The 23,373-nt window shown below is 43.9% G+C and overlaps 1 protein-coding gene and 1 pseudogene across 1 annotated transcript; one reads left to right on the plus strand and one right to left on the minus strand.

Moving 5' to 3' along the window:
• Nucleotides 1-5,272: 5,272 nt before the first annotated feature.
• LOC147418911 (uncharacterized) lies at nucleotides 5,273-23,367 on the plus strand (annotated as a pseudogene).
• LOC147418912 (pentatricopeptide repeat-containing protein At3g53360, mitochondrial-like) lies at nucleotides 13,501-16,881 on the minus strand. Its single transcript, XM_086505325.1, has one exon. The coding sequence runs from the start codon at nucleotides 16,669-16,671 to the stop codon at nucleotides 14,371-14,373; it is 2,301 nt and encodes a 766-aa protein (XP_086361451.1). The 5' UTR covers nucleotides 16,672-16,881; the 3' UTR covers nucleotides 13,501-14,370.
• Nucleotides 23,368-23,373: the final 6 nt, after the last annotated feature.

Raw genomic sequence — 23,373 nt, forward strand, 5'->3', positions numbered from 1 at the left:
TCCATCCATATGCCTCTAGAAGCCCCAAATGCGCGCCCTTGTGGCAGCCAGTTTGGCGGAATTCCAAGCCATTTTCAACACTTTGTAGATGCTTTTGCCATGCAATAGTGAGTCACATAGCATGGATGCATCAGGAAGTGCATGCCCCACTTAGCCAAGGTGCTTAACGTAGGCAAGTTTTCACAATAACAAGCTAATGGCTACATACATACAATAGAAGGTAGACAAAACTTGGACCAGTGCTACATCGCATGGTACATAATTAAAACAATACAATGTGCAGTGGGGTATACAATAAAAGACGCTTATATTCAAATTCTACAATGCACAAAGTGGGGTATAGAATCAAAAGACGCTTGTATTCAAATTCTTCCCAATCTTGGAAGTTCCGTAAATACAAAAAGGTTTGATGCCTAATTACAAGCTATTCCTCATGGCACAAACGGTGAGCAAGCTGCATATCCTTGGGCATAATGGTTACACGCTTTGCATGGATGGCACATAGGTTTGAATCCTCGAATATGCTAGTTAGATATTGCTCTACTGTCTCTTGGACTGCCTCTATGGCCACGGCGCCCATCCGAAACTGAGTGTTGTACAATTGCAAAACCTCCCTGCATAGCTTTGCAAAAGGGGCCCTCCGAATCAAGAGCTCGGTGCTCTTTTGATAGTGTCGAATCTCCGCAAAAGCACGGCTGCGCTTTCGTACCTTCTGAGGTCGACGTGGAGGTGCATTTTTGGCACGAGTTGGGGCAGCTTGCTTCCTCTTCTTGTAGACAATGCTCTTTCTCTTTTTTTTCTGCACGAGCACTTCCAACACCTCATAATCTGATTCCACCCACTCTCCATCTAATTCGTGCTCTTCACTATTGAGCGGATGTGATGGTGTAGGTCCACTCCCTTTACGAAGTGTCTTACCCCCAATAGACATGTGAGCCTGATAAGTTTGTATTTTGACGCCAAACCATGGGGCATCTTCATCCGTTTGCGTCTCTTCGGAGCCTTCTGACGACTGCTTTTGGCTGTTTGTTTCTTTGCCTTGGTCGCTCTCATCCTCCCTGTTGCCATCAGAATCGTTGGAGTCCGATGAATAGACAACAAGGCGATGCTTCCTTCTCTCTTTTGCTGCTGTAGAGGACTGGCCATGCTAATTTGAAGCTCCAGCTTCTTTTGTGTGGACTTTACCTTGAGCTTGTGAAGTTCCAGCTTTTGTTGTTGTACCTTTGAGTCGTTGGCCATCCGGCCCCGCTGGATATGCAATCCTTGCCGTTTGTTTTGTTCTTGCCATGGTAGCACCTAGTAGGGAAAATGACAAAATGGGCGCCTTCAACCTGTAAATAGGTTTTTTTGAGATTTGGGCCCTTTCACACTATGAGGCCAATTGAGTGAAACTCAAATAAACCAATTGAATTTAACAACTAAACCTGGATCATGCGGACGGCTGACGCGACGCCCAAACGCTACCTTTTTTGGATACTTAGTTTCACGCCAAGCTCATGGCCCAGGGACGCTCGCGAGCGTTTCCACTCCTCGGATGCTGTAGTACGGGAGGCGTTGCGTAACTACTTTGCTAACATCGACTCTCTTGCTTTCTCGATAGTGCGAGTTCTCCCAAAGGTGTGCCTAAAAAACCAGTTAAACATCTCTTGGAGGTAGTTGGAGTGTGAACTACCACCACCATGCCGAGTATTCTTGAAGTAGACTCCTTTTTCTCGATAGTGGGACTTCTCCATGCCTTGTGTACTCCATATATCAAGCGAACCATAGCGGTCCATGAAGTATGCACCATGTGCATAGAGAATGTGCTAAAACAACCAAAAAGGAGATAAGCCAATAGAAAAGTTGCATTTTAAAACATTGCATATGTATTAAGTCCGTTAAAACAAACCATGTAGTGTGTAATCTTGTTTTCAGACCATCCGTCCTTAGCGGCCTTTGTGAATTCATAAAGCACCTTCTTGAACTCCTCTTGCTGCTCAACGGTGGTGCTTGAAAGATTCATCAATTGCACAACCTTTTGAAAGGATGACCATACTAGCTTGCGTTAGTTAGCAACCTCCACATTGGGATTTTTGTCCGTCGTGCATGAACACAAATCTTTCCACAACTCCCACCACTTCTCACTTGCTAGATCGACACTTGCCTTGGATACCTGCATTGGAGACTTTGACATCTTCTTGAAAAATCGACGTGCCTTGGCTCCATTCATGGAAACCTTCTGTGCCACCTCATATGTCTTCTCCCTACAAGTCTCTGCTACAATGTTCACCCTTGATCGGTGACATCCAGTATCATTAAGGAGCGTCTCCACCCCCTGCAAGGAGTCTTTTGACCGTTGAAGGGGCTTCATTGTGAAAGCATAATCAATGTGATGCTTTAGGATCCTATCAAATATTCGCATAAACGCCTGCAATGTACAAAAGTGAACATTGTTGAGGGAGAAGGGAATTATGGGGTTCCACCCAGGATCTTTGCTATCCCTATTGGGCACCTGTAGCATATCACATGAAAGAACCGAAGTTTGCCACTCCCTATTTATATGGTCATCATTATCTTCGTCCTGACCTTCCACTTGAGTTGCTCAACTTGTCTTGTGCCCTTTCACACAGAATGGACAGGGAAGTAAAGAATTTGCACCTTGTTTGCATCCAAGCATGCACTTTATGGTCTTTAGATCACCACCTAAATGCCTTTCAACATCAAACTACCCACGTCCTGGAACCATGAGCTTCTCACCGTTTATTTGAGCTTTAATGACCTGTGTGACCCATGGGATTCTACTGAAAATCCATGCAAGGACTTCATGTGTCTCTTTCGGAACTTCAATTGCACCAAGCCACCATATATCCTTCTCTGATTGCACAGTAAAAGAGGGCTTTGTCACTTCACTCGAACTACAAGATTGCTTGGCATAAGCTAGGGCTTCATTCATAAGCGTGATGCTCATTCTCTCCAACTTTCTCCCTTTAACAATTACACACTCATCCAACTTCAGCACGAACACAAGCTTGCCTTCAAGAACTGCCAACAATATAAAGCCTCAGAATGCATGTTATGACACATCATAGAGCATGTAGGCAACCCTAAACTAACCTACATCACTCAAATTGTAGAAAACAGCCATGGATTGCTGCAATCGTATCAAGTCCACAAAGATATTGTTGAATTTGGTGTAAACAAACCCTTCGGTCCGCAACACACTGTTAGAAACAGCACCACTTTCCTTCCCGCGGCCCTTCCTTCCTTGTGATTTGCTACGGAGCGGCTGAAGAGGCATCGTGTCTTCAATATACAAGGAGTCCCCTAATCGGTGAACAACATCTTCATTTGACACCTTCTTGGCAATCGCCACTCTGTGAGGAAGTGGGAATAGGTTTTCCGTGACTCCTCGACTTCTTAATGCATCTTTTAACACTTGATGTATTGCTTGATAGCCCTTCGTACTAATCCCAACAGCATCACAAATATCCTGAACATCTAGATCAGTGACAATATTAGAAAAATCACTAAGAACTCTCTTAGTGATTGCGTCTTTCAAGTGTTTTGCCTTTGGAGCATCAAGCATCCCAATAAAGTTCTCTTTGTTGAAACAAGAACGAAGTAAAGAAGCCGTAGCTGACGCATTCTCGCTGCCGCACATTTCTTGGACGAAGTTCCTATTACCCAAAACAACAATGATGAGCGGTATTAGACTTAAACAACATGAGGGACAGAACATCTTACCTCATAGCTGTCACCCTTCATTTTCTTGCACCTCCACGTGGTGCAAGAGTCTGAATTTCGGACAACTCTCGTTTCCTCACCCTACCTCCCATGGCAATACTCTTCATGTGTGAAAGAGTATCCTCAAGCTTTTTAATTACATTTTCCTTGGTTGTGATGGTGCTCTTTGCCTCCTCAAGCGCACTAGTAACTGTTTCCATCTGATCTTGAAGATTGTGGAAACTCCCATTCAGCAACTACCAATGACGCAAGTAGATCTCGGACCGCGCAATCTCGTGTTTGTTGAGTCTCTTGCAGTAGCCCAACAAACCTTGCTCTCCATTTCCAACGTATTGCAACAGTGATGGAATGTTTGTAAAAGGTGGATGAACATTGAGACAAGGATCCTTTGGGTACAAGCATCCGTCTGTCCAGAGATCCACATTCTTCTCCCCTTGAGCGTGGCGTTCGTTGGCTGAAGGTAATGTACCCAAGCATGTTTTCTTTGTCGGAACATACTCTTGAGGTAGGCGTAGGAAAAGCCCTGCAGACCTACCGCGTGAACAGCTTGCTGGGACATTGATCACGTCGTCAAGAGGCATTGTAGGATGGAGAGATGGAGCTTGAAGGATGGAGAGATAGAGCTTGTAGGATGGAGAGATGGAGCTTGAAGGATGGAGAGATGGGTGTGTAGGTGCAGCAGCAGGTGCAGGTGCAAGGGGGATGGGTATAGAAGAGGAGCTTAGATTAGGAGGGAAAGTTTTCAATTTTGGGGGGAATTTTCTAAAAGTTTTGGAGGGAGTCAAAAAATGCTGAATTATGAGTAATTTAACTTTAAAATCTTTTTTTAATATGTATATATGTTGGGGGTACTTTTTAGAGGGGAATAGAGTTTTTTTGAAAGTTTTTGAAAAAATCATTTTTTTAACCTCTTTGACCCACGGATTTGATTAGGTGGCATGGGAGAGTTAAGAGGCCACTTACAAGTTGGCCAAAAAGCTAGAGAGAGAAGAACCTCTACCCCCCTACTTTTCAAATGGTTTACCCCCCCTTCCCTACTTTTTAAGTGGTTACCCCCCCCCCCCCCCCCCCCCTCCCTTCCCCCTACCTTTTTAGGGGTCAAAGGTGGAGGAGACCCTACCAAAATAGCCCCATTCAAAGCCTTTGTCCCCCTTAATCTTGGCAGGCTTCCTTGAAATTAGGGATTCTTACAAGGCCCATGGAGAGTCCATTTTTTTCCTAATGTCTTGAGCCAAACAAAAGAGGGGATAACAAGGATCTTCATGTCACTGCGCTACAAATTTAGACTATCATCAACAATCAATCTCTGTGGCGTAAGAAATGATGTGAGCAGTGTCCAACAGATGAAACATATTATAGAAATGCTCCGCAGTATATCAGGATCGACCCAACTTACTGTCCTATCAACAGACGGCGATCCTGGGAAAGCTTTTATTCATGGCAAATCAAAAGACCAGCAGTGTTGAATTACCCAGTCATAACAAAGCCAAGCAATAAAAATCCCCCATAAGAAAAGTATATGGTTCAGACGCTCAAGGGGGTCGTCAACATGATGAAGGAGATACCAGATCTCGCATGCCAGATGCTCGTGAAGATTGCAAAGATGCTAATCACCTACATTACGGCATTCAATGAGATAGAAGCAGCAGAGCATCTTTGGCAAGATTTTGTTGAAGGCACAAGAGGGCTCTGCTGGAATATGGAAACAGAAATCCCAAGCAAAAATGTCATCATGGGATTATATGCGAGAGTCATGTTCCTGCCCTCCCACTACATGTAGACCTTCAAAGAGGCATTCATGATAGGATTCTTTGAGGTAGACTCCTCCATATTTAATCCCATGACCAAAGATTTATCAACTCAACACATAGCATACCAGAGCACTCTCAGCAATAATCCCTTCAGAGAGCTGGCGACAAAAGTGGAGATCGAGGCAAGGGCACAAAAGTTCAGGCACCTCATTGGGGCGCTAGAAAAGAGACTGATCAACTACTAGAATACAGTCAAAGACAGATTTCACAAGGACGTGCAATGAATAGGAAGGGGGGAATGTTTGGTGGACACAGCAGAATGACACGTAAAAGGAAGATATACAACAAACTTTGTTGTACTCACTTATTTTTTCAAGAGAAGCGGTGTAATTCTGCTAATGAGGATTCTCAATTGTAATATATTCTGTCATTCCCTCTTAGCCTCTCTGAGCCTACACACTATGTAAGTGGCCGAATGGCCGTGGGAAAGTCCCCCCTAGCTCTTAAGTCAAAACCCTTAGTTTTGAAAAACACACAATCATTATCTTGGGGAGAAATTGGATGTCGACTGTGAGAGCTCTTTGCTGCTACAAGCTGTAATCTGCTTTTCTCCTTGTCTGGTTATCAAAATTTGATTGTGAATAGCACATTGTGTTCCTTGTCTCTTGGTCTACAATCTAAGTGTAATCATTCTCAATTTTTTTGAGGTTCACTACGTCTTGTTTGTAAGCAAAATGCATTGACTTGAGGTCTTAAATGCTTGTTTTTTTATGTTTTGACGTTGGAAAAGTGTTTCTATGCTTAAGGGGGACCTTTCTGTGTAGTTCTGTTTCAATTTTTTGCACACTTTTTGGGATGGATCGTGATTTATGTACCTTCCTAGGTGGCTACTGAATTTGGTAGGAATGTGCCCTAAGGTGTTGCAATACCTCTTGTTAAGTTTCGTTGCATTCCAAATTCGTTTGGATGCTGAAAAGGCTTGATGACCTAGAGCAGTGAGATTGGATGTAGACTGATTTTCTGACTAGGAAGTGGTTGATCTGCTTTTGTAGTAGTATGAATAGTCCTCTAAGTTCACTTTGGTGAGATGGACACTCTCATTAAGTCTCTGTGCCCCATCCCGATTCGCTTCCTTGCATATTGACATTATGTTAGTAACAAAAAGCTATCCTCCAGACGTCCGTCGCGGCAACCCGCTAACAGTAGCCAAGTAATTGGAAATATTTGGAAGGCCAAATGTGATGAGAGGGACAAATTTTCCTTTGGAAATTTCTTTTTGGATTCATGTCAACCGGGGGAAAGACAAAAGTGAGAGGCTTATGCAAAGGCACATGTATCCAGATAGGGATGTTCGGCAATCAAAGGCTTCATGGTCATGGTTTGTAGATGGATATACACACATTTGGACACCCCATTCTTTAGACACAAACTTGCAATGGGCTATAGATGCATCGATAATGAGGATCTCCTAATAGACATTTCTATATAGTAAGAGCTACAATCTTAAGGACAGTCTGGCAGTCCAGAAATTGTGCTACTCTTTTAAAAGAAGTGTGAGACTTTTGACAAAGATCTAGTTTTGGAGACTTGTTGGTGGCAAATCCATAACAAAAGGAATCATTAGTGCAAGCTCCACAAGAAAGAGTAGGAGTCCATAACGGGTATTTTGAAAGTTTTTAATATGTTGTAAGGGTTTGTTTAGGGTCAATAGTCTCAAATCCCTTATGGATATTTGCATCCATTGAATTGAATTTTTTCTATTTTCTAGAAGCCCCTATGCAAAGGATATGCCAGGGTTTGCATGTATTATTTTAAGTTAATACAAATCTAGCTCGAATGAGAGTTTTTTTTAAAAACATAGGAAGGAGTATACACTCTTTGTTTTTCTAGATTAAATACAAGTTTCCCTTTTCAATAGAGATTGTTAAGAGATGCTTTTCAAAATGTAATATCACATTAGGCCCAGTATTTAAAATAAATAAGTTAGGTTTTGAAGTTTGATATAAAGGAGGACAAACTTCCCCATGATGTAAGCTAGGTTTTGTAGTTTGATATAAAGGAGGCCACACTTCCCCATGATGTCTATGGTCAAACAAACTGAGAGAAATATGTGAGAATAATTTCCATGAGAAAAAACTCCCCTCACAACTATATTCATTCATACTCGTGGCTTTTCTTTTTTGAAATAAACTATGGCAAGATGGTATCATATGCCTCTCTTCACAACTATAATATCTACACTATCGTATTTACAAAATTAACAATACGAGGACACAAATCAAGCTTACGGACCATAGATCCTTCATATGAAATAAGAGTAATGCTTTGATATTTTGAGTCCACCCCAAAGATTATGTTAGTGAGAAAACGGGATTTAATACATGATTGATTTTTACCAACAGATGAGTAGAAGAAGACTACAAGGACTCTTTCAATTTGGGCAATGTCCACCTTGGTAATTTAATAAAGTTTGGTCCTTTATGTGGATGACACGTTAATTTTTGGGAAAAGCAGTGATGTGATTTCAACCTTGAATTCAAAGTTACATGTGACCTTTGAAATGAAAGACATGGGTGAAGCAAGCCATCTCCTTTACATGTGCATTAGGCGCGACAGATGCAAGAAGTTTGTCTTTTGCATCAGTTGGAGTACATTGATAAAGTGCTCAAGTGTTTCATTATAGAGAGGGGGAAGGCACTGAGTACTCTGTTGCCTCCATATGTGAAATCTTCTAAAAAGAATTTCCCTAAGTCTGAAGAGGAAAAAGCTAAAATGGCCAAAGTCAATTGGGAGTTTGATGTATGCTATGATTGCTACATGTCCTAATATTGATTTTGCAATGGGAGTGTTTAGTAGATATATGTCAAATCCACGCAAGAAAAATTGGGAGGAAATGAAAGGCACAAAAGACATATACATTTGCTTCAGAAGAAAGGAAGCATGTGTAATGGGTTACATATATGAAGATTATGCAAGAGACTTGGACAAGAGAAGGTCCACTTCATGCTATCTCTTTGAATTTGCAAGAGGTGCTTTTTCATGGAAATAATGTTTGCAAGATTGCATTACCTTGTCTACTACAGAGGATGAATATGTTGCAGCTTCAGAAGCTTGCAAGGAAGTTGTATGGCTTGGTGGTCTTGTGGGAGACTTGGGAATCAGTGTTGAGGTGCATGTGTTACATTGTGATAGCCAATGTGATATACAATTGGCAAAGAACTCGTTGTCTTATGCAAAGACAAAGCATGTGGATGTGAAGTATCACTTCGTTCGCGAAGTGCTTGAGGACAAGCAATTGTACCTTGCCAAGGTTACACCGGTGAGAATCCTAATGATCTTCTAACAAAGGGCTTACCTTCAAATTGGTTTGCACATTATTTAAAACTCATGGACATTGGGTGGATGATTATTATCATTTTCTACCTATATTGCATGTGTATATACATTGTCAACCCAACTTAAAGGCACATTGTCCTTTAAGTGGGAGGTTGTTAGGGTGGTAAAGCCCAATGTGTGTTGGGCAGCTAGACACTAACCGGGAACTAACAATGACCATTCATTCTACATAAAAACAATAAGGACTTATAGCCCTAATCACTATTGTGATATGGTTCCACAAGCTGTGACTCCTCTTCTTATCTCTTCTCCACTTCTGCACACACACACGAACACGCTCTCGCTCGTGCACTTCAGATTGTATAAAAAATACAACTCTATGGATTGGTCATGTAGCCTGAGGAAGATATCTCTTATCTTATCAACGAGCTCAAAAGCATCTGCACACAACTAATGTATATTAAAAGACCTTTGGACAATGAAAACTAAGCTATTGTACCTCTCAAAGCTGTATCTAAAGCAGATTTTGGATAAATTGTCAAAATGTTCAAAGAAAAAGACCCAGTCCCTAACATTGAAATTGTAGGGGAGGATTGTGAGTTCCTCCATCTCCTTTTGTCAGAGATGAGGCATGTGTACTATGTGTCATATGCCTGGTGTGTTTCAAGGGGAGGATTGTGTGAGTGATGTGCAACAAAATCCATAAGGAAACTTACCAGATGTTTATACTAAACATCAATAATTTAATATAATTCAGGGAATTAGGGTTGCAAGGATGCACACACAGTTTGGAGAAGATGAAGAAGCTCAAGACACACAATAGAGAGTGTATCATTAAGTGTGTAAATAGAAAGATAAGATAGCCCTAAGTGATGGGTGTCCGGAATTAGAATTGCAACGATGCACACACAGCTTGAAGAAGATGAAGAAGCTCAAAACACACAATAAAGATTGTATTATCAAGTGTGCAAATAGAAAGATAAGATAGCCCTAGAGTGATGGACGTATATATAATACATAGGAAAAGAAACATCCCTATATATACAATGCACAAGGAGAAAAAACGTCCTAGTGAGAGAAAAAATGTCTCGACGATCCTAAGTGTATTCACATACATCACTACCACATATATAGTAAAACAAATCCTTCCTGGGAGTGATGTGATGAAGGAGAGCTAGCACATAGTGTATACATAAGTACCATTCCCTATGGACATAATCAATCCACAAAGAAAAGCAAACGCAAAGATTTTCAAAACGCTTCGAACTTCTCACAAGGCAATGTCTTTGTAAACAGATCTGTAAGGTTGTCATGTGTCGGCATATAAGCCAAGTTGATCTCTCCTCTGAGAGTTTCTCCCTGGCGTAGTGATAATGCACCTCAATGTGCTTTGTGCAAGCATGAAAAGCCGGGTTTCTCGCAATTGCCACTATTAGTGTAGATGATATTGGCGGTGTATCCGGTCTAATACCCAAATCAACCATAAGACGTTTGAGCCATACACACTCAATTGTAGCTGTGAAGACTGCCCTATACTTAGCCTCACATCTGGAAGTGGCAACAGTAGGTTGCTTCTTGCTTAACCATGATATGCATAAACTGTCGAGCATGAAACAGAAACCACTTGTAGACACTTGTTTGTCATAACAACCAGTCCCATATGAGTCCAAAAAAGCATGCAAATCTAGTGACAATGATCCCCCCTTGGGATAATATAACCCATATGTAAAGTGTCACTCAAGTAGCAAAAGATCCTTTTAACAGCTTGTCAATGCTTAGACCTTGGACTATGCATAAATTTGCTGACCTATGAGAACGTAAACTATATAGTGGGTCTCATATTGCATACATAATTAAGGCATCCAATATCGATCAGATAAAGAGCGACATCTGCAAGATCTCCAACATCATGAAGACTCAAATTCAATTTTGAATATGTTTCCATTAGAGTAGCAATAGGTTTGCAGTCCTCATCCTCTTGTATAACCTTTGACTCTAGCTCTTTATGCAGCAATACAATTTTAACCTCATTTCGACTTGCATAAAGACGAGCCTGAGTATCCGAAGCCTGTTTTGCTGATTTTGATGAGCAAATGTGAGGAGTAATAGTGTGCTTCAGAAATAATGCAATCAATACAGGAGCCTATGCATCTCTAACATCCCAACAAGATTTCTCAGTCGTCAGCAATATAGCACAACCCGAAGACGACTGTAAGGGATCTATTTTGCAAAAAAATTGCACCGACAAAAATTTTGCACAAAAGGACGAAATTGTGTGTACAATACTACCTGTAGTAAAAATACAGGGGAAAATGAGCCTGAATCAAAATTCTGAGCACATCAAGGTCTACGAGCTTATCCAAAGCATTTATCAACCTGTTGGACGCTCACCTAAATGGAAGAAAGTGAGCAAGGAGGTGCTGGACACTATGACCGGGAGGACACAACCTGCTCTGATACGAATTGTTGGAATGCCCATTTGAATACGTCAACATCTTACATAAATGATCATACCTTCGAAACGCTTAAGCTATATCTCACACAGGCATGGGATGGGATGGGATCAAGAGCGGGATAGGATGATTGAGCATTGAAGGAACCTTTCTCATTTAAAATTAGTGGAGTCCAAGAAATGGCAGCCTGGACAGGAAGCTGATCAATGACGTGCTCTGCGATGGACACCACACTTGGCACACACACTGACCAGTGTGTTCCGTAAGTCTGCATTCTTCTTGGGCATCCGACTTGACCAAATATCTGCATGAGCATTGACCATGTTCCAAAACAGTATGGTATCCCCAATAGAAAGCTTTTCAAGGTGTTTTTGTGCTTTCAATAGGACACCACGGTTGGTACACATACCAACCAAAGCATTGCCAAACACAACTCTTTTTCATTCAACAGCCCTTGACCAACAATCTCATCAAGAATTTGCTTGCCCATGTCAACCTCTTGCATAATGCCACATGCCTTCAAAACCAAGCATAGGTGATCGCATTTGAAGAGAAGCCCTCATTCTGCATTCGCTGTAAACAGCCCAGAGCTTCCCAGCTCTACCCCACCAATTTTTATTTTTACAAAAGCCCCTGGTTAATTATAAATTTGTTTACTATTTCAATGGCTTGCATGATCATAATGCCACATGCCTTCAAAATGCAAGCATAGGAAACTGCATTTGAAGAGAAGCCCTCCCTCCATATCCACCAAAGACAACACACAGCTTCCTAACCCTGCCCTGGTCAAGCATATCTTGCAATCAATGTAGCCGGAAAACCCCATCTTGGATAGGAAGCTTGTCAGAGATTGGCGGCGCTTTCATAAGTATGTTGGCATACATGTCAACCAAAGCATTGCCAAGGATGTCTTTTTGAAGAGACCGTGACCAACACTCACATCGTGTCTTCATTTGCCATGTGAACTTATAGCATAATGCCACATGCCTTTAAAATGCAAAGCTTAAGTAACCCCATCTAGAGAGAAACCATTGCTTTGCATCCTTTAAAAACCACCCAGAGCTTCCCAGCCCTACCCTAATTGAGCATATCCTGCGATTGATTCATTCCAAGAGGCCCCGTCCCAGACAAGCTCGTCACGAACTAGCGATCTCATCAAGTATTTGTCTGCCCACATTAGCTGGATAGCACTTTGCATAAGCAAAAAACAACCTAGAGCTTCTTTTGTAGTTTGCGGAATGTGGAATCCAAGAGATGATACCCGGACAGGAAGCTTATCAATGACTTGTGTTCTGAGAAGGACACCAAACTTGACATACATAATGGCCAGCATCCCAGCCTCCCTCCATGCCCCTTGCCACTACCCCATTCATATGCACGTGGGGTGACCTTCAGATACATAGAAATGCTCACAAAATCAGTGCTCTTTCATTTTCTGCAGTGCACCAGGTGCCATGCTGGCTTCGAGACTGCACTGTTGCGATATTGCATAGGATTTCAAGAATGATGCAAGCTTGCTCCAGACTTTCCTTCTCGACAATAGTGTGGTGTTCTTCAGAAAGTCATACTGACCCCATCAAGAGAGGGCCTCTGAGATGTTTTGAAAGACGACATCCTAAACACACAGCTCATCAAAAGCATTTTGTCATTTGGTATTCACTTTGGGATCACATGGAGTTTACTTGGAGTTCACCTTTAAAGGGGATTGCTTGGCATTCACCTGTGGTTTGATCCTGGACCAGATAAAGTGCATCCAATCCTGCCTCTTTGGGACCATTCATCCCACCTCAGAGGTGGGGTGTCAAATAGTCATGAGGTACAACCAGTGCGTGCCAGGTAGTAAGGAGGCATACAAAGGCACCTAGTATACCATATGTCTTGAGACCTCTCTGCTTCAGCCTTGCCACCTTCGACTAAAACCTAAAAAAGCATCCCCTCCACTTCAAACTTGCCACCTTCATACCTGAAACCTATTCAAAAGGTAATCCTGAACCTGAAATCTGCTAGGAGAATCTTTAGTAGAGCAACAAAAGAGCTTCCGTATGAGAAGCAATGCCCCCCACCAGATAATTCATAGAAAAAGATTGTATTGAAAGGGCCTGTTGTAGACTACTGAATTAATAATTGTTTTGCATTGTTTTAAAGGCTAGACAACACAACACATGCCCAACAAGCTTTTAAATGACGGAAAGCTGTGGGGAACTATGGTGGAGGAGGCTTTCAATCCGCCTATTCCATTTCATTGGAACCCCATACTCTTTGGTGTTTGGGTTAAATTTAATTTTTGTAGGTCATAGGGACTGACGTGTGGGTTGGGGCAGGCTGCTTTTGGGAGCATACATCGGGCAGGGGGACACCTCTCTGAGGCATTGTGTGCAGCCCAGCAGGGTGGCCCTTGTGGGAAGCCCTTGGCCACAGGCAGCCAGCCATGTACAGAGGGGGGACTGATCCGCGTACTTCCGAGTCCCTCCCTAGCATTTTTGGTTGACAGCCTACAGCGTCTTCTGTGACAGTTGTGGGCAGCATGGGGACCGATCCTCAACAGTAGTCTCTTTCGAGTTTTCCCCTCAGTACCCAAAATTCAGCTGGTGAAATCTTGCTTTGAGAAATGTACCTTCAAGCTGTTGGAATTTCTCACCGGGGGAGCGGGGATGATGGGACCAACGGTGGAGTTGAAAGCGCGCATCTTGAACCAGGCGATCGGACAAAAAAAGTCGATTCGGTTGACATCCGCCACTTCGCAGCCGGGACCTATGACCTGCCCATTAAGAGCCTCACGTCCTATCCATCACGACCGCACGTGTACCTTGAAGGGCATGGGATCAGTGTGTTCCATGTAATGGACTCTTCATCCAAACGGCCGCGATCACCTTGACACATGTGTCCTAGTTCTCCTTCTGTAGATCCCACCACCGGGCTTCATTCAAGAGCCCGTGCAAGTTAGTGCTGAGAGAGAGAGAGAGAGAGAGAGAGAGAGAGAGAGAGAGAGAGAGAGATGCTGCCATGGCCACACCACCCCCTCTTTTTGATACCTCTGCATGGAGCTCCCAATCCATCTGCTGCATTGCCCCCGTGATCTGCAGCCATGCTCATCATCCAGCAGGGGCTTAACATAGTAAGGGTACATTACCACTAAGATCATCCGATTTAAAACTTCCTGGCACCTTCCAAGCTCCATTTCTTACTCTCATAGCTTCAACCATGTCAGCATCATCTTTCATGCCGGCAGCGGCATAAATACTGCTCATACATAGATACACCACAGCAGACTTTTCATCTGACCGCACCGCATTATCAAAGGCAATCCTCGCAAGCTTCACATTCCCCCACTTTTTACATACACTCAGCATAGTAGACCACGCTGTAAAATGATCCGAAGGGGGCATTTTTTTAATTTCTGCCACAGCCTTGTCAAAGTGCCCTGTACAACTGAAGAGGTTTACCATACAAGTGTGATGCTCCTTAGTTGGGCTGATTCCATAGCTTGTGCTCATTGTGTCGAAGTACCTTTGGGCCTCATGAACTAGACCTAAGTGACTGCACACATTAAGTAGAACAACGAATGTTACCAAGGTTGGCTGTATACCTTCCTCTAGCATCCTGTTGAATGACTTCAATACAGCTTTATACTCTCCTGCCTGAGCATAACCTGCCATAAGTGCATTCCAAGATACGACATCTTGAACAAGAAGCTTCTCAAACACTTCCTGTGCTTTTTCAAATGCACCACATTTAGTATACATGTCAACCAATACATTCCTTAAGTTGGTTACTTTTCCCAGCAGGCCCTCTCTAATCATCTCACAATGTATCTCTGCGCCTTTCTCAGATGCACCTATGCCACCACATGCTCTCAAAATGCACGCAAATGTCACTTCATCTGGGGAAAGCCCTTCATGTCTCATTTGCTCATAACAGAGAAGAGCTTCCTCATTCTTCTGGTGCTGGCAATACCCTGTGATCAGTGTGTTCCATGTAATGGTATTCCTAAACAGAAGCTCATCAAAGACATCCTGTGCTTTTGTAAGTGCACCACATTTGGTGTACATATCTACCAATGCATTGCTAAGCACACTATTTCCCCCTAAAAGGTCCTTTCTGATAATTGCTAAATGTATAGCTTCACCCTTTTCCACAGCTCCTATGCTGCCACAAGCTTGCAAGATGCAAGCAAAGGTCACTGCATCTGGGGAAATCTTCTCGTGTTGCATTTGATCATAGCAGCTCAAAGCTTCATCCCCATATCCATGTTGGCAATATCCTGCAATAAGTGCATTCCAAGCAATAACATCGTGTGCGGGAAGCTCGTCAAACACTTGTCTCGCCTCTGCAAGTGCACCGCACTTCACCCACATATCCAACAATGCTGTGCCGAGCACATTGTCCCCATTCAGCATACCCTTTCTGTTTATCTCATCATAAATTTCTCTACCCACGTCGGCTGCTCCTATGCTACCACAGGCTTTGAGGAGGCAACATAAAGTTACTGCATTTGGAGACAAACCCTCCTCTTGCATCTGTTTGAAGCAGTCAAGGGCTTTCTCACCATGCCCAACTTGAACATATCCTGTGATAAGTGCAGTCCAAGAAACTACATCACGTGCAAGAAGCCCATCAAACACTTGCTGCGCCTTGGCAAGTTCACGACACTTGGCATACATGTCCACAATCATTGTATCAAGCGCATTATTGTGTCCCAAAAATCCATGTCTGATGATATCTGCATGAATCCGATCACCCATGTTGGCATCTGCTAGGCTCCCACACGCCTTAAGAATGCAGAGAAAGGTCACTGAATTAGGAGAGAGACCTTCATCTACCATGCGCTGGAAACAACTCAATGCTTGCTCACCACGGCCATGTTGGGAGAATCCTGTGATAAGGGCATTCCAAGAGACAATATTTGTATCTGGAAGCTCATCAAAGATCTGCTGCGCCATTGCAAGCGAGCCACATTTGGCATACATGCTGACAAGAGCGCTGCCAATGAAGATGCTGTGTAAAAGCAAGCCATGCTTGAGAGCAAGAGCATGTGACTTGTTGCCTTTCCGCAGATCCTTATGTATGGAGCAGGTCTTGAGGAAGGAGACAAGCTCTGTTTCTTCAGGGGGGGCATTAATGGAAAGAACCACATCGTGCTGTTCTTTACAGATTACGCGATTGAGGTGCATGGATCTTATGTTACCCCACTGATCAAGCACAGAAAGTGGAACAACGGTAGTGAGAGCATGAGGGTTAGCAGAGGCATGTACATGCTCTCTCAACAAACAGCAAACTGTAACATGCCAGCAGGTCACTGCAGAGAAAATTTTGAGCCTCACGCGCGCACGGTTCTCCTCACATCTCTTAGCACGAGCACAACCAGAGCAGCCGGCCAGCCAAAGAGAATCTTGCAGGGGCGAGTGCATACGTGTCGAGTGCTCTTTTTGGCCGGCAAGTGGCTGGCTGGCCGCTGTAGCCCACGCCTCACCTCCCCCGGCAACGTCTCCAGCCTCCTGCCATCCAATCAAAAGTCTGCAACCCTCTTTCACTCGCTGGCCGAGCTGCTGCCGGAGAGGTTGTGCTCAATATCGCCAGCCAGCAAGGGAAGATTCCTCAGCATCAACTGTTGGCTGCCCAGCTGCCGTCCGGCTCGTTGTGCTAGAGCTATCTGAAAGTAAGCTTTTGAGCACCATACCCAAAGCTCAATCTCCTACCCGGCTAAGTGCAATAGTCTGCATACCCATTAAAGCGCCCACATCGTGGAGGTGGCTTTATGTAGAATCTGAATTAATGCTAAGTCAAGAGTGCCCTGTCGATTTGCCAAATTGAAAGCAGGGGTGCTTTCTATTTTGATCAAAATAGAAGGGAAAATTAAACCGCCCCCCAAAAAAATCCCCCCCCCCCCTCGCTTTCTCTCTCTCGACTCTGTACATCTCTCTCTCTCTCTCTCTCTCTCTCTCTCTCTCTCTCTCTCTCTCTCTCTCTCTCTCTCGTGCGGGGGAAAACGCAGCGAGTGTTGGAAGAACACGAACGTGGAGGAGCTCTCTCTCTCTCTCTCTCTCTCTCTCTCTCTCTCTCTCTCTCTCTCTCTCTCTCTCTCTCTCTCTGTGTGTGTGTGTGTGTGTGTGTGTGTGTGTGTGTGTGTGTGTGTGTGTGCGCGCGCGCGCGGTGTGGGCTCTCTCTGCTTCGTTCGCACGACCGTCTCATACGCTCGTCGACGTTGTCGACACTGCGATGGTGTTTTCCTCCCCCGACTTCGGCGATGTTGGGTTAAAGGCCCGTGTGCCCGGCTGCCCGTTGTTCAGCCGCCCATGTACAGCCATTCATTCACTCATTCATAATAACTATACTCACAACTACACATTGTAGTGTGAGTACCGCCCTGCCACACACTGTGTCTATCTCCTTCTTCGTGCTGGCTCTCTGTGTGTGTGCTCTCCGATCCCAACAAGTGGTATCAGAGCTTGGTAGTGAGAGCATTGAGAGCTTCATCATCATTGTTGAGTGTGTTGAAACTTGCTGCTGTTTCATTGCCGTTTTTTGGTTTCGCGCACGCGCGCATTTCCAAAGAGCAGAAGGTTTTTCTGAGCTTGGCATTGGAAGGTTCAGCACTCTGCAGCAGGTGTTGTCAGATTTGCAACACTACTTTGTTGTGGCAGTTTGTTGGTTGGTTACAGGTTTCTCATTGTTGCATTCTTGTTGTAATGGGCACTAAAGAGGACACAGTTTTCAATATTGAGAAGTTGGATGGTGCTAACTTCTCATATTGGAAAGATCAGATTTGGGATGCCTTGGTGCAGAAGAAACAGATTCGACCTCTAAAGTTGCAGGGAGTTAAGCCAGAGAACATGGAGAGGGATGATTGGGAGGAGTTGGATGAGATGTGCAGGTCTACCATTAGGCTTTCCCTTTCAAAGTCTGTTTATTACAATGTGAAAGATGCACAGGGTGGAGCTTATGAGCTATGGCAGCGGATTTGCGATATGTATGATAAGCATTCGGCTGCTTCTATGGTGTATTGGATTAAAAAGCTTATTGATTTGCGAATGGAGGAAGGTGCTTCCATGAATGCGCATTTGAATGAGTTCAATACAATTTTCAGCCAACTTGCTACGCAGGAAATTACGTTTGAGGAAAATGTAAAAGCTATGTTTTTACTTGTCACGTTGCCTGAGTCATGGGACACATTTAGGACAGCCATAAGTAACTCGGTTCCTGCGAATGAGTTGACAAGTACTAATGTGGAGTCTAGTCTTCTCACGGAAGAGATTAATCGAAAGAATAATGCAGGTAATAAGTCTTCTAGTGCAATGGTTGTCAGAGGCAGGACTATGGACAAGTATAAGTCCAACAGGGGTAAATCTAGAAGCAGGTCCCGTGCAGGCACAAGTAAAAAGGATGTGGAATGTTTCCATTGTGGTAGAAAAGGCCATTTCAAAAAGGATTGCTACAAGTGGAAAAGGGAAAATGGAGATGGTAAGAAGAAAGACCATGATGCTAAGGACAAGCCTAAATCCAATGTCAAGATTGAGGAGTTAAATGCAACACAGGGAGAGTGTAGCTCTCAAGATGACCATGTATGTGCTCCGACTAGTGCTACTAGTGAAGAGCTTGGTGATGTGTTGCTTGCATCCTATTTTGATGACGCTTTTCTTCTCACTCATGAGCGTAGTATGCCTATGGATTGGGTCATTGACAGTGGTGCTTCTTTTCACGTTACGCCTCATAGGTCGTGGTTTCATGACTATGATGCTTCGAGCACAGGTACTGTCAGGATTGCCGATGGGCGTTCTATGCAGATTCATGGCATTGGGGATATTCATTTGGCTATGCCAAACTCTACTACGTTTGTCTTGCAGCGTGTGCGTCATGTGCCGGCTCTTGCAAAAAGCTTGATTAGTGTGGGTCAATTGGATTCACTTGGTTTCAATGTATCTTTTGGTGATGGAGGTTGGAAGATCACTAAGGGCAGCCTTGTTTTGGTTAAAGGTGCTAAGAGGAATACGTTGTATTCTCTTTGTGTAGCTAGTGTGGCTGATCACATTGTGGGGATCACTGAGCAACCTCCTGCTTCTTTATGGCATCAGCGTTTGGGGCATATGTCACTAAAAGGTATGAAGTTGTTGGCACGTGCGGATTACATTCCCGTTTCAGATTTTGGTGGTTTTGAGTTTTGTGAGCATTGCCTTTATGGTCGACATGCTCGGTCTTCTCATAAGAAAAGTGTTCCACACAGATCTTTGGAAAAGCTAGCTTTGGTGCATAGTGATGTATGTGGGCCGATGCCCAATGCTTCTCTTGGAGGTCCTATGTACTTTGTTACGTTCATTGATGATGCTAGCAGGAAGGTATGGGCATACCCCATTCGTAAGAAGGATATGGTGTTTGATATATTTAAGCAATGGTTGGCTCTTGTCGAGAACCAATCAGGTTGTAAGTTGAAGTGCTTACGTACGGACAATGGGGGTGAATTTATGTCTCATGCTTTCACAACATTATGTGTTGAGAAGGGTATACGGCGCGAGCTTAGTGCTCCCTATACACCTCCTCAAAATGGTGTGGCAGAGCGCATGAACAGGACTATACAGGAAAAAGTCCGTAGTATGCTCTCTATGGCTGGTTTGTCAAATGGATTTTGGGCTGAAGCTGTTGCCACTTCTGTACATTTGATAAATCGTTCACCTAGTGTTCCTTTGGGCTTCAAAGTGCCTGAAGAGGTATGGACAGGTTTGCCACCTTCGTATGGTCACCTTCGTGCTTTTGGCTGTGAAGCTTATGTACATGTACCTAAGGCAAAACGCAGCAAATTGGATCCAAAGAGCAAGAGATGTATCTTCTTGGGTTATGGTAGCTCTGGTGAGATGGGTTATCGATTGTGGGATCCTATTGACAGGAAGATTGTGCACAGCCATGATGTTGTTTTTCATGAGGACTCTATGTATAGAGCATCACCGCGAACGGTTGAGGTTCGGCGTGTGATATTTGAGGAGGATGGTCATCGGTATGATGGTCCCATGGCTGCTCGTGGGCAGCCCATTGACCCTCAAGTGGGAGATCAGCCCTTGTTGGGAGATCATGTAGATGTGGGACAGCCAGATCAGCCCTTGTTGGGAGATCATGTAGATGTGGGACAGCCAGATGCACCTCCTGCATAGTCTTTGAGGCGTTCAGAGCGGCGTGCAAGACAGCCTCAGCGTTTTGTGCCTTCTATGGATTATGTATTGTTGACTGATTGCGGGGAGCCATCATGTTATGATGAGGCCATGTCTAGTGTTGACAAGCTCAAGTGGGAGCAGGCTATGCAGTCAGAGATGGATTCGTTGATCCAAAATGAAACGTGGGAGCTTACTCCTTTGCCAAAGGGTAAGAAGGCACTACCATGCAAGTGGGTTTACAAGATAAAACTGTGTTCAATGGATGCAAAGCCTAGGTACAAAGCAAGGCTTGTGGCTAAAGGATTCAAGCAACAGAAGGGCATTGATTTTGACGAGATCTTCTCCCCAGTGGTGAAGATTTCTACTTTGCGTATGTTGTTTGCTTTGGTAGCTACAGAAGACATGGAATTGAAGCAAATGGATGTAAAGACAGCTTTCTTACATCCGGACTTGCACGAGGATTTGTACATGGAGCAACCAAGTGGGTTTGTTATTCATGGTTCAAAGAAGATGGTATGCCGGCTTCTTAAGACCTTGTATGGGCTGAAGCAATCATCTCGTGAATGGTATCGTAAGTTTGATGCATTCATGAGTTCATTGGGCTATGTACGCAGTTATGAGGACCCATGCCTCTATACTCGCAAGGCTGCAGATGGTAGTCTTATTGTTTTGGTTTTGTATGTGGATGACATGCTGATCGCAGGGAAGTGTATTTCTGATGTGGATGCCTTGAAACATAGGCTACATGAGACCTTTTCCATGAAGGATCTTGGGGATTCCAGTCATATTTTGGGTATGCGGATCACTCGTGATCGTTCTCGCAAGTTGCTCTTTCTTAGTCAGAAAGAGTACATTGACAGGGTGCTTGAGCATTTTCATATGGAAGGGGGGAAGGCCATTAGTACCCCGTTGCCTCCATATGTAAAACTCAGCCATGATGACTGCCCTCAGACAGATTTGGAGACTACAGAGATGTCTCAGATTCCCTATGCGTCAGCTGTTGGTTCCTTGATGTATGCCATGGTGGCTACGCGTCCAGATCTTGCTCATGCAGTTGGTGTGGTTAGCAGGTACATGTCTAACCCGGGCAAGAGTCATTGGGATGCAGTGAGAGGTATTCTCAGATACTTGAGAGGGACTTCAGAGTTGTCTCTATGTTATGGTGAGAAGGATATGTCTGTTTGCGGATATACAGATTCAGACTATGCAGGGTCAGTGGACTCGAGGAAGTCTACTAGCGGCTATGTGTTCACAGTTGTAGGTGGACCGGTTTCGTGGGCATCACGTTTACAGCCATGCGTTGCTTTGAGCACTACAGAGGCTGAATATATGGCTGCCACTGAGGCTGCCAAGGAGGCCGTATGGCTCTCACGACTAGTGGGAGATCTTGGTATGGCTGGTGATGCTCCGATTCTACATTGTGATAGCCAGAGTGCCATAGCGTTGGCACGGAATCCTGTCTTCCATGCGAAGACAAAGCACATTGAGGTGAGGTATCACTTCATACGAGAGGTGCTAGAGGACAAGCGCATAGAGCTTGTCAAGGTACACACTGACGATAACCCTGCTGATCTACTCACGAAGTCGTTACCCTCACAGCGGTTTGCACACTGTAGATCGCTGATGGGTATGGCTTGACTTCTTTTGTTGTACTTTGGCCACTTTAAAGGCACACTGCCTTTAAGTGGGAGATTGTTGGGTTAAAGGCCCGTGTGCCCGGCTGCCCATTGTTCAGCCGCCCATGTACAGCCATTCATTCACTCATTCATAATAACTATACTCACAACTACACATTGTAGTGTGAGTACCGCCCCGCCACACACTGTGTCTATCTCCTTCTTCGTGCTGGCTCTCTGTGTGTGTGCTCTCCGATCCCAACAGGCGATGACCTTCACAGAAAGCCACGTCAGTGGCTTTGTGATTAAGGTCGGCCACTAATACTAATACTAACGTTTGTGTGTTTTTTTAAAGTGATAGCCGTCGTGCCAGTAAGCCACACAAACATTAGTATTATTTCAGTTAGCCCCTTCACTTTCTCAACCCACCCTTCTCTCACGCTTCTCCATGAACTATCCACAATGAACTCCATGTGAACTACTTGAAGCTATAATTATGTTCTTCAAGTGAACCACATGTGATCCCATTGTGAACAACTGTCTAAATCTCAAGTGAACCACATGTGATCCCTTTGTGAACAATTGTGTAAACGTCAAGTGAACATATTGTGAACTTGGAGTGCCAAGCATCTTCGGTGGGGGTGTACCATTACCCCATATTTGGCTCAAGCACATAAGGATTTTATGGATTTTGAGACTCAAGTGCAAGATAGATGGAGGAAACCTCCAATGATTAGATGCCCTTTCAAATGGTGGTTCGAGTTCTTTCTCCACTAGTGACAAAGATGGTGAGAATTGCAGCGATAATGAGGAAAGATTGTATTGTAGTCCATGCACGCATTCCCTTGACACCTATTTTTTTGGCTTGGAGAAATAAGATGGGCTACATGGATTCTCTGCACTTGATCCGTACAAGTATGTGTCTCCTTTTTTTTACTCCTTTTGCCAATCGAGTTATAATTTGATGAAGCTTGCACTTCAAGGAGAACATTTACCAAGCCCAAAGAAATTGCAGGCATGTGACCCCAAGTGGCATGCTTGACTTAAAAAGGTGGAGAAGAATGAAAGACAGGTTATGTTTGAGGACAAATGTAGAAGGCTTTTGGTGTTTGTGCACAACAACTCCCCCAATTTTGAAAATCTCACCCATTGCAGAATGGGAGAGTATTATCATTCAATGTCATTTTCATGAAGATAATAATTCTCACCACACTTATGAGGACACAATTAGAAACTTGAAGACCACGTGGTGTTTGGACATCAAGCAACAAGGGATACCCGTAGCATATGTGAAGGCCCTTGTGGAAAGTTGTGGGTGTTGGTGTGAAAAAGAGACCGATGGTGGCAATGAGTGCCA

The sequence above is a fragment of the Adiantum capillus-veneris genome, chromosome 29, assembly GCF_014529385.1.
Source record: "Adiantum capillus-veneris isolate H3 chromosome 29, ASM1452938v2, whole genome shotgun sequence".
Classification (NCBI taxonomy): domain Eukaryota; kingdom Viridiplantae; phylum Streptophyta; class Polypodiopsida; order Polypodiales; family Pteridaceae; genus Adiantum; species Adiantum capillus-veneris.